Raw genomic sequence first — 12,356 nt, forward strand, 5'->3', positions numbered from 1 at the left:
TACTACCTAAATATATATGTATATATATATATATATATAGTTCCGTTTTATCTGAAATATTTGTAGTTATTTATTAACCACACCCTCATTCATTATGTTTTAATGGGTGTAACTGTTTTCGGAAAAACTTAGCAAATTAAATTTACGCTAACTTAGACTCTGCACATCATAATAATATTTTTTAACTTATCAGTTTTATGATATATATACTGAAAATTGCTTTAAACATATCTTTTATACGATAATTATGTGCACTAATATCATAATATCATGACAACAGTTTCGAGAAACTGTATTATGTCCGTTGTCGTTTGTTTGTTTGTTTGTAATTAAGCACAAAGCTACACAATGGGCTATCTGTGCTCTGCCAACCACGGGTATCGAAACCCAGATTCTAGCGTTGTAAGTCCGCAGACATACCGCTGTGCCACCGGGGGGCGTCCGTTATCGTAAAAATTTCAAACCCTTTGTAACAAATAAAGTAACGTTAACACATTGATGCTTTCTGTTAGGCTTATCATGCACATGCTTCATTTAATGATAACAGTAATGCTAATACATTTAAAGTAATACATTTGTACCACACCAATAGAAAGTGTCCAACAGAATAAGAAATGACATAATATACCATTGGAAACACATTTGAAACAAAACAGTTATACATTATTGCCGCCAAAATGTATTATTATATAATTATGTTTAGTGATAATAAGTAAGTATTGAAATCCATGAGAACAGATTAACTGTTGAAAATATAGTTGTAAATGTAGCATACACCAGTATTAGGGAAAGTATTTCATAAAATTTGCTGGTTAATAAAATCATGATTTTCACAAGAATTACGGCTATTCTTGTTTTTACGTGAAAAGTAAGATTTGTAAGGTTCGTGAATATAAATATTCTGAACGGATCCATTACACCTCTCTTACTTACTGAAATAGATAGTTATAATGACTCGTAGTAATTTTGCTTTTCGTCCCGGTCTGTTTGAATTATAAGTCTTATTGTAACCCATTCATATACAGGTATTAGTTAATTTCTATCTCTTAATACTTTTAATTACAATAATACATTCTTGACGTAATATTTTCGCTCACCAACAAGACCTAGACTATAATATACACACAAAAAAACATTAATGTTTACAATATTGTGGTGCATATAGTATTAAGAATAAGTATTCATATATTAGACACAAAAATCTAATTAATTAAAACAGGAAAAAGAAATCTGTTCTTAAGTTATTTATGCTAAAGCTGTTTTTATTTTCTGAGATTAAAAAATCGTTCATTTTTTATGATAAAGTGTAAGATTGTACTTTGTTTTTTAATTAGATACTACTATTTATACTAGCATTTTCCCCAATTTAAATGGCATTAATTAAGTATCAATATATATAGTTGTTGCTCATACTGATAGTATGGGGAAGATGTTATTATTTGACTCAGTCGTTATGTTTTGGCTTCCACATTTATACGCCAGTGTGTAGTTGTTACAGATACAGTGAGAACGATACCTTGTAAACAACCTCTTCTATTATATGAGTCATTTCTTTGCTCCGTTTTTAAACTGTGGCGTCATTTGTTTCCAAAATTCTCCTCTTTTAATCCTAACCCATGGTGACAAGTAGCATCCGGTTTTTTTATATAGCCCTAGAAAGGTATCTGTTTTTAAACAAGCTAAAAAAACCAAAGCGTAAAAACCAGCAGGCTTGGCGTGCTGTTTGACGTAAGGGAAACAAACACCAAGTCCTTAAGTACACCTGGAGAAATGTTCATATTGAAACCTTTTTTAAAGGTATTCATTATTTCTGGATTAAAAATATACAATATAATTAAATAAAAAAGCAATTAAACACAAAGTATCAAAGATATAAAAAAAGAGAAAACAATAAGTTTACAATATGAAAATGAGTTACAAAAAACAAACACGAATGGATTTCATTTGTTTTCACGCATAGCTGAATAATGGATTATTTGCACTGTATCTAGTCCAGGGGATTCGAATAAACTAAGAAACGAAGATAGAATAAAAGTTGTAATAGATAGAATAAAATACAAAAACAATATGAATGATATAAAAATAATACCGAAAAAAATAATCGGAGAAAATTACAATCATCAAAATACCAACAAATCCTTTATAAATAAAGTAAAGGCAAAGATATTCACAAAATAGCAAGATTAAAATATCAATAGTAAAAAATACAAAAACAAAACTATAGTTTTTTGTCACTTTCTAGCCTACAATTTGACAGCTGTTTTGTTCTTGGATCCTAAACGGGCTGGCTGAATTTAGAACAAAGAAAGGCGAGAAGCCTTACTCGGTGTTACTACAGGTTACTGTGTGAAATAAGTCAGAGGATATTCACACTACTTCTAGTCCAATCTTTTAATAGTTTTTTTCGTCAGTAATGGTACATCAAACAGGTTCCAGAGAGCATCTCCTTTTGACAATCTAAAATTTGCTGATCTCATAATTTTTGTCCAGGTTTGTTTGGTTCTGGATATTACTCTAAACACCATTCAGTTCTTCGATGCACAAATTATTGTAGTTTTATGTTATTCCTCTAAACACGTGAATCCTTATAAACAATTAGAACTATCAGACTAGGTTCTTTATTAGTAAGTATACAACAAAATTATCAATAAACTACAGAACTTGAATTTGGAAACTGAAATTTTATTCATGGACATTTCATCAATATTTGTTATTTTTATGTCTGAAAGATGCTAGCAGGCCAGTGAACATTACGCACTTCCTAAAATAAATGTTCAAGTTAGAAGTTATTTTAGTATTTAGTTCATTAATCTGAAAATTAATTAAAGTTATTAGCATGAGATTAATACCACTTGTGTGTATTGTTTGTTTTGAACCTCGCGCAAAGCTACACGAGGGCTATCTGCGCTAGCCGTCCCTAATTCAGCAGTGTAAGACTAGATGGAAGGCACATAGCTAACTCTTGGGCTACTCTTTTACTAACGAATAGTGGGATTGACCGTCACATTATAACGCCCCCACGGCGAGCATGTTTGGTGTGACAGGGATTCGAATCCGCGACCCTCAGATTGCGAGACCAGCACCCTAACCACCTGGCCATGCCGGGCCACTTGTGTGTAAGTATAAGAATATTGTACGAAATCTAAAGGGAAAAAAAAACATAAAATAATAGAGTCTGATAAAATAAAGTCAAATTACGTCCTTCAATCTAAGATTAAAGTAAAGTTAGAAAGCTTTAACATGGGAAATGTTGTAATGCTGGGTGGTTTCTATGTGGTTTATAAACAGTGTATTATATATCAATATGATACCTAAGGTTATTTAAGATATACTTATCTTCTGATTCATAAATTAATTTTCAATATTTTTATTTTATCATAACTAGTGTGTGGTATGAGATCAAAGATGAGTTTTGAACATAATTAACCAACTACAGCTGAAATTTTACAACTTACATGTGAATAACTAATAGAAAATCCTTACAGATAATCAACTATACGGAAGCTAAGGAATTAGTTAAACTCTGAGTCTAAAATCAAGTCTTAACAAAACTTATCATTACATAATGCTGTAAAATCAAACACATAAACTTAGAGGTAGACCGATCAGCAGTATGTAAAAATAAGTTGGCTGAATTATAAACATATACTATCGGTGGAGTTCAAATATTGCATAGTCATTTCTTGTTTTTATCTGTTACAACAAGTGACCAAAATTGGAACATGAGGTTAAAGTGTCTTGCATGAAGCGGGCTAACCTCGAACTTTTAACCATCCGAGTCCAAAGTGCGAAGCCACTGATCCAATCTATTCCGTACCTATATCTAGGAGTCCCTAATTTTCAACAATCCGAGTCCAAAATACGTAGCCACTGATCCAATCTATTCCGCACCTGTATGTAGGAGTCCCTAACTTTCAACTGATAGTCTAGAGAGAAAGCATCTACTGAACATTACCCACCGCCAACTCTTAGGCTACTCTTGTTTAACAGAGTACATGGATTTGATCGTCAATCGTATAGGACATCTAAGACCATAAAATGCTGAATATGTTTATTCAACAAAACCATGAATCCTCGGGTTCACAGTTTGGACCAGTGGTGTATTTTCCGTGTTACCGCGTTTACCGACGGTAAACCAGACTTGGGAGAATATAAAGAAATAGTGTTTCAGTCAGTAAAAAAAAATATTAGAATCTAGCACGAATATATAACTACTGCAGTTTTGAAAAATCAGTGACAGAAGATGTTATTTACACGAGAAATATCCATCGTTGACCGCAGTGTCTGAGCGAATACTGATTATATGTGCCGTCTATGTCGCTCATTATTGCGGTTCAAAGTAAAGTATGCTAAATACTAATTTATTTTTAGTTACGCATTTTTCATGATTATTTTGGATATTTTAATATGTTTTGATTACTGTTATACAAGCCCTCCAGTGGCACAGTGGTATGTCTGCAGACTTAGACTGCTAAAAACCGGGTTTTGATACTCGTGGTGGGCAGAGAACAGATAGCCCTTTGTGTAGCTTTGTGCTTAATAACAAACAACAACTGTTATACAAGTATATGTGTGTATGTGCGATAAACCAAAGCCACCGGCCAAGATACGCCACTGGTCTGGACATATTTACCAATAGACCACGTCTAGCCTATTATAAAACGTAAAAGTTTAAAGAAGTAATCCTTACGTGAGTTGGCCATCCTCTTTGTTAATGGTGTTCACGGACATAATTCTAATAACGTCACACTAAGCTTGGCTTGCTTGGTTAAGTTATGCATGAATAACTACACCAAGCAACAATGCAAAACCAGATATTCTTCTGGTATTGTTAGATAATAACAATAATTCAATAACGTTAATAATTTATTTTAATATTTCAGTAATAAACTAGCTGGACACTCTGTAGAGCACATAACTCCGCCACGGAGCATTGATCATATTCGACTCTCAAAATATACGAAAATGTGTGGGTATGTCCGTCATTATCAACGGACATGGGCCATTTTTGGCAGTACAATGGGGAATAATATTCTACATATGTCCACAAAATTTGTGACTGAGTTATAGAGCAAACATAATGTGAAAAATTAATCCCCATGTTAACAGATAGCAATTTTGGGGATTTTCATGACTTTGCTGTGACCTTGACCCTACAAAAACTAACTACTTCTAACTTTGGTCCTAGTCCAAATGTATACCAGCTTTTATTCAAATCCATTCCACCGTTTTTGAGAAATCTTGTTGACATACACACACACACACACACAGGGATGACAACATAACCTCCGTCCACCTTCGGTGGCGGAGGTAATGAAAATATGTGATATCCGTAATATAGCACCGACCTAAACTGAACATTCGCTACAGCGACACACCCAGATAGATACACAAAATAGCAAGATAATTAATTGCACAAATGTGCATCAAATAATCTAAATTACCATTCATTCATATATTAAAAAGACTACAGATAATAATTCTCCACTGGTATGATTTCTTTATTATCAATAACAGCTCCTAACATACCTATCTTGAAATACTAACCTGTTGTCTTTGTGTTAACTGTGGAAGAAGCTACGCAAATCTACCTGTATTTTGCACAAACGAATCAAAACCTCACCTAAAAGATACATCATAACTCGACCACCTGCACCTGGTAAATAATAGATGCCAGACTTATAGGTAACGTATTTGAAATATAATAACCATAATATGCAAATATAATGAAGTATACCGCATAGAATATAAGCTACCTTTACGGGGAACTATATTAGTACTGCGGATGTATACAACAGATGGGAGATTTCAAATCCAGATTAAGGGTTTAATTCTAGTTAATCAACACGTTTTTTTTTTGGCAAACAAACACTGAGCAACGAAAATAACTCCTGTAAACAGCCTTGTTCGAGTACATATATATACACACATACAACACATATTTTACTTTTCAGTTTAATAGCAGTGGTTATAATAAAATGAGAGATTCAATAGGAGTACATATTCAACTCCATTTTGTCGAGAGACTATACATTCAGTGCGGATATTTTCTATTCAGAGAAGAACAAAAGTAAAACACGGACGCGCGCGAGCACAATATCAAAAAGAGAACTTTGGCTGGATTTCAACAGTGTGGATGAAACTTTAACGGCAAGATGCCCACAGTCTAATGTGATCAAAATTTCTCAGAAGTACTTTTTCGTTCAAAGTTTCAGTTCCAATTTCTCAATTTGTGTGTAATTTGTGTGTGTGTAAATGTAACATTTACATTACATTGAACATGGTATTACTACCATTTACGGGGATGTTTGTACTGGAAAATGAATAATAGGAGTATTTGTTTGTAATTAAGCACAAAGCCACACAATGGGCTATATGTGCTCTGCCCACCACGGGTATCGAAACCCGGATTCTAATGTTGTAAATCCGCAGACATACCACTGTGCCACTAGGGGAAATAATAGGCGTAACAGAAGGAAAACGTACTTGAAAATAGAAGCTTCGTTATGATGAGTTATATAGTTACAGTGGTCATTGACACTGAAAAAAGAACCTCAAACAGAGAATATTTTACATTTTCTTGTTAAAATGGACAATATGCTTGGTGATTAGACTTCCACGAGTTTTGGTCAAGTCTTCTTCTTTTAAACAATGCATAATTTTTATGGCACGTACTTAATATCAGCATCGTGCCTTTCTGGAATGCTTTTACATTGCACTACACTAATGTTATACGGACAAATCAGATGTACAGGGGTTTTTTTTCTCAAGTGAGATTTTATTGTCCTAGGTTTGACAGCTTATAGAAAGTTTTAGAATGAACTTTCTGCACTGTGCCATGCATAGGTATGGAACCTCAAATTTTAGCGTTATATAACCTTCAAGCATACCGTTGAGACGTCGGGGGAGAGGCAAATTAAGAAATATTGTTCGTGATTTTAATAAAAAGACGAATATTGTTAAAACCGCATAGGCGACGAAAATATCAAAATTAAATAATAGGTTGAACAATCGCCAAGTTTTTACATATTTTTATTTTAAGAAGGATGACGTTTCGAGCTAGCGCTCTTCGTCAGATTATACAGTTTCACAACCTTCTTTAACTAAAAATATATAAAAATTTAGCGATGTTTTCGTGATTTTGATACCCAAAATCAATGTTGCTCTAATGTATAATTCAAATACAACAATGGTATTTTCAACGTTGCTCTAATGTATAATTTCAAGAGAACAATTGTGTTTTTCAACGTGCTCTAATGTATAATTTAAAGAGAACAATTGTGTTTTTCAACGTGCTCTAATGTATAACTTAAAGAGAACAATAATGTTTTCAACGTTGCTCTAATGTATAACTTAAAGAGAACAATAATGTTTTCAACGTTGCTCTAATGTATAATTTAAAGAGAAGAATGGTGTTTTTCAACGTGCTCTAATGTATAATTTCAAGAGAACAATGGTGTTTTTCAACGTGCTCTAATGTATAACTTAAAGAGAACAATGATGTTTTCAACGTTGCTCTAATGTATAATTTAAAGAGAAGAATGGTGTTTTGACCCAATAAGTATAATTTAATACAAGCATTTGATATTTTAAAAAGTAGCAGAGTAAGATATTTCTTTAAAAACGTTTTATGTTGGTGAAAATGAAGATTTCTTTAGAAAAAATAAGTTACGTCTCTTAGAATAAATTTCAGAAACATACATCTTGTTAAATTATTTCATTAAAATTTAAACAAGTCTTTATAGTACATTAAGTAATACCTTACCTTAACAAGACTTACAGAAATAGCACGTCTAATCATGAGGCAAGAATACTATCAGCTTACCTTGAATAAAAAGAATCGTCAAAATAGGTCCCCTAACAAATAATTCTGGCATTGTGTAATAATTTAGTGTTTTCAAAACATTACTTTTAAAGTCCCTTCTTGTAACACTGATCTAGAGACAAAATATTAGTTTAATCAAAAAAGTTAAAGTCTGCGAACACTCGGGATAATTCTGACAAAGTTAACTGGCGTCCCCATTCGCGATGAGTGAAAAATACACATGCGGGTTACGAGACTACATCTTCATGTAGTCTCGTTCTCAGCACGCTTGCGTAAACACACAGGTTTCTGCTAACTCAACCGCGATAGTATCCGCCTGGTCGCGCAATGGAGAACAATAATCCGAGGCTTAACTGAGTTAAAGTGAAGACATATGAAAACACAATGAGAAAATTCGAGCTTCAGAAATATGCATCAAATACATATGTAGAACTTTATAAAGAAAAATATGAGCGTCAATTATGAAAATTTTTAGGACTCACTATATTTTCATTAATTTGAAACAAACTCTAAGTTGAAGAGTATATTTTATGAAACAATTAGTTACCCAAAGTCTGTGTCCGCAGTGAAATGATGTACAGCGTATTAAAAGTTTTTTAGCAGGATGTTGATCTATTTAAACGTCAGAATTATCGCATTTTCCAGCTGCAAGTTTTGTTTCTTACACTAATTTATATTTGAATGAAAATCATATACATAATTACATAGGTGAAATGGTATATGCTGAATAAACTCTGAGGTATTAATTTTCCATTCACTGGTGTACCTTGACTCTAGAATTACCGATGAGGCATAGACATTTTCCTTTTTTTTCACAGGGTTCCTAATAATATACGGGTCACAAAAAAATTTAAACATAAATATTATCAATTTTAAAATTAGTCCCACTAATTACTACTTGTGTCCCCTGTACATTTTAAAAAAATGGGCGGTTTTTTTTCTGTTTCTTCGTTCGTTCTTTACAGGCAAAAAAAAAGGCATATCAGTATGATGTATTTATTTGTACCCCACTGGTAGTGAACGGTGTAAAAAGAAGTCCGTATTCATACATCATTAGCAACGTGTGGAACTATACATTAAGTTACAGGTCACATTCACCATCAAGAGGTGGATTTCCTCTGTTCAATAGCTGTTTCACCTAGACAAACAATTCTACACCTGAGCAAACAATGTTTAATATGAAAGATAAATACATTGCTTATAAATTTATAATTTTATTTGTTTATCTTGTTACAGTGTTTGTGTTTATTAGGACCCACTAACATGTGGCTGTTCCACCAACTTACTATGTTGTTGTTGTTGTTTTCCTTATTAATTAATTAAAGCACTGATTAACTCTTACGTGAGCCAATTTACTAAGTAACCAAAATCATGCCACTAATTCATCTTCGCGAAACATGTAATTCAGTGAAAAGGGATTCCCCGAACAATATCGTAAATGTCAGTTTAACCAATACGAGGAATGGTTCCGTTCCAAGCGCCCACGTGACGTGGAGCGCGTGGGAAGAATTGCTCATCTCTCTCTCTCTCTCTTGGCCTTGGTGTTCCATTTCGTACGTGGTGAATAAAAGCTGAAGGAAATGTTTAATCTACAACGTTTTTATAAGATAAATTTTGTTAATCAGGGCTTGTTGAAGAGTTTAGTTTTTGGTCAACAACACAAAATTACTTAAACATATCGTTAAATGGCTCTATTTTTAGGCATAGTAAAAGTTCTGTTTACTCTTATATTTTGACGTTATAACATGTTTACACTTACGCGAACGGCAACGAAACTTGACGTAATCCACCCAGGAGAACACAAATTGCGAGACTATTTTCGTGTGTATGTGTGTGTGTGAATATATGTTATGTTTAAAAGCAACCTCAAGCAAGCGGTATCCGTATGAGCAATATTCATAACATTGTCGATCGTAGCTAAAACCAACTTAGGTCAGAGGTGATAAATATATATATAATATCTAGCAAATTGTATTTTGTTTTATTTGTAATTAAGAACAAATGGGCTACCTGTGTTCTGCCCACCACTGGTATCGAAACCCTGTAAGTTCGCTGACATACTGCTGTGCCACTGGGGGACAGTAAATTGTTAAAAATTTACAACTTTTATCATTAATTAATTAAACAGAAAAAAAAACATACTTCTGTCCTGTTTAATGACAATCTCATGGCTACTGTATCATCAGAGCATTAGAGAGAATTCGTGAGAAATGTTCGTTTGAATTTATAGACTACTTGTTTATATTTACTGAATGTCTAAGTTATGGAGCAATAGGGTCCTTAAAATTGTATTATCTTATTCGATTGTAAAGAGTAAAAAAAATTCTTATTGTAAGGTAAACCACTAAAACTGGACTTGTGTTTTTTTTAATCCCGTGCAAAGTTAGACGTCCCTAATTTAGTAGTGATAGACTAGAGGGAAGACACTTAGTGAACACCATCCACCGCCAACTCTTGGGCTACTCTTTTACCAAAGAATAGTGGGATTGACCATCGCGTTATAACACCCCCACGGCTGAAAGGGCGACCATGTTCGGAGACAGGGATTCGATCCCGCGACCTTCAGATTGCGGGTTGAACGCCTTAACCACCAGGCAATGCCATGTCGTAACTGTAATTGAAAAAAAGGAATTAAAAACCAAAAAAGTGTTTTCGTCAATCACTGAAAGAAAATAAAATGTGTGTGCTGAAGCTTGCTTTTAGGATTAGATTTAAATATACCGAGACTTGGTTCTATATGCCAAACACGTCTTGGTTTTGGATAAAGTAACGTGTGATAGTCTTCAACCATATACGCAAGATGATTGTGTCGAAATGAAACATTGAGGGGAAAAAATCTGCACTTTCTTTAACAGCGTAACTCAGAAATCAGCAGTGCTATGTGAAAAGTAGCATAAAATTATAAAAAAAATATATAAAAAAATTGCACTCTATCTTTTCCTACATTATTATTTCGTACAAGATAAAACTGAAACATAATTATTACAGCTAATTTTAATATTGTACATAAATAATGTACATATGCACATAAGGTTGAATACGTTGTGCTAAAATGATTTTGGAGCCTCACCACCTCGTTAAAGTACATGTCACCACGTCTGGTCATAGCTGACGACCGTAAATTTTAACAATAACCTTTTAGCGTAATCTCTATAACAAAAAGCTTCGTCATAAGGCTATCATACCCAAAGTAAACTACTCCTCCCTGCATGCTTTCCACAATCCATCTAGCTTACGAAGACGAGATTCCAAGCTCACGTTTCCACAATCTGATCGTACCTGTATGTCTTGGAATTGTATGAATACCCGTTTCATTTTCCAGCTGTTTGAGGTACTCGACGATTGAACGAGAGATATAACCTTAAGTCATATTCTGGTGAATCCATACCCTGTTGACCTCGTTTTCAGATGAGATCCTTTTTATTTATGCTGCGTACTGTTACCTGGTGGTATGTGGACGACGTTTACTGCTTATCTTTGGGACTGTTGATTCCCACCTGTTAGAAGAGCCTTACATTGCTTGCCACGACTGGAATACAACGTTTTGTAGGTCTCTTTCTGGGTTAATCCTGGTGATCCATATTCTTTTGTATAAATATTATGCGTCGGAGGGGGCTTTTAGATACCCATCCCAAAAGCGACCAGTTTTCAGTGGCATCATTCTACTCACGAAAGCCAATTAATGTTAAATGCGGTTGAGATGCATTCCGTGTTACTGTGCATTTATATCGACAGTGTTTGTCACGTAACTTGCTGATTTACATATTCCCAATCGTTTAATTATAACCCACTTAACCTTGTAAAATCATATTTACCATACACACACATGTATACTATAGTTTTAAATAGATAGTCTGCTACATACCTTTCAGAAAGCCTTAAGTGTTAAGCTTCAACTATTAGTTAGTGACTGTTGTATGTTCTGGAAACAGGGAACTGGACATGTAAAATAAGATATAGAAATGTGGTCAGGCAAAGTTGATATTATGAGTATGCATTGTGTTTGCTTCAAACAACGAGATGGAGTGAGACAAATATTTAATTAGTAAAAATACTGAGACTGTCCACTACATTAAACAAATGTTTTACCGTGACTATTAAATAATAGTTTACATAAGAATTTCTTATACACCTATTTAATAAACCTTTTACGAAAACCCCTTGTTTCTCAATTTTTGTAACAAAAAATATAGATTTTTGTAACGATATACTTATATATTCTTAATTGGGAACATAAAATACCATTTACTATATTTCTTAAGACTTTAGAAGATTCTACTGGTAGATTGGTTATTTTATATCAGGTTTTTTGTTTGTCAAAGATATTGATACTGACATAACCGTTATCATATATTATTTAAAGGTCTAGAGCTTGTAAAAACAGAATTAAAATCTTTAAAGTTAGAAATTACTAAGTTATATATATATATCTAAACAGCACATTATATTTCTCTGTATGAGCAAAGTTGTTTCTTTGTTTGTTTGTTTTAAATTTCGCGCAAAGCTACACGAGGGCTATCTGTGCTAGCCG

The 12,356-nt window shown here is 33.5% G+C and overlaps 1 protein-coding gene across 1 annotated transcript in view; it reads right to left on the minus strand.

The window, feature by feature from the left end:
* Positions 1 to 8,012, minus strand: part of LOC106470728 (proto-oncogene tyrosine-protein kinase receptor Ret-like) — a 58,420-nt gene extending 50,408 nt beyond the window's left edge. The window contains exon 1 of the mRNA XM_013931295.2: positions 7,826 to 8,012. Within this exon, the coding sequence (XP_013786749.2) occupies positions 7,826 to 7,877 (52 nt within the window). The 5' untranslated portion in view covers positions 7,878 to 8,012. The remainder of the gene's footprint in view (positions 1 to 7,825) is intronic.
* Positions 8,013 to 12,356: the final 4,344 nt, after the last annotated feature.

Source organism: Limulus polyphemus, unplaced genomic scaffold, assembly GCF_000517525.1.
Source record: "Limulus polyphemus unplaced genomic scaffold, Limulus_polyphemus-2.1.2 Scaffold107, whole genome shotgun sequence".
Lineage (NCBI taxonomy): Eukaryota > Metazoa > Arthropoda > Merostomata > Xiphosura > Limulidae > Limulus > Limulus polyphemus.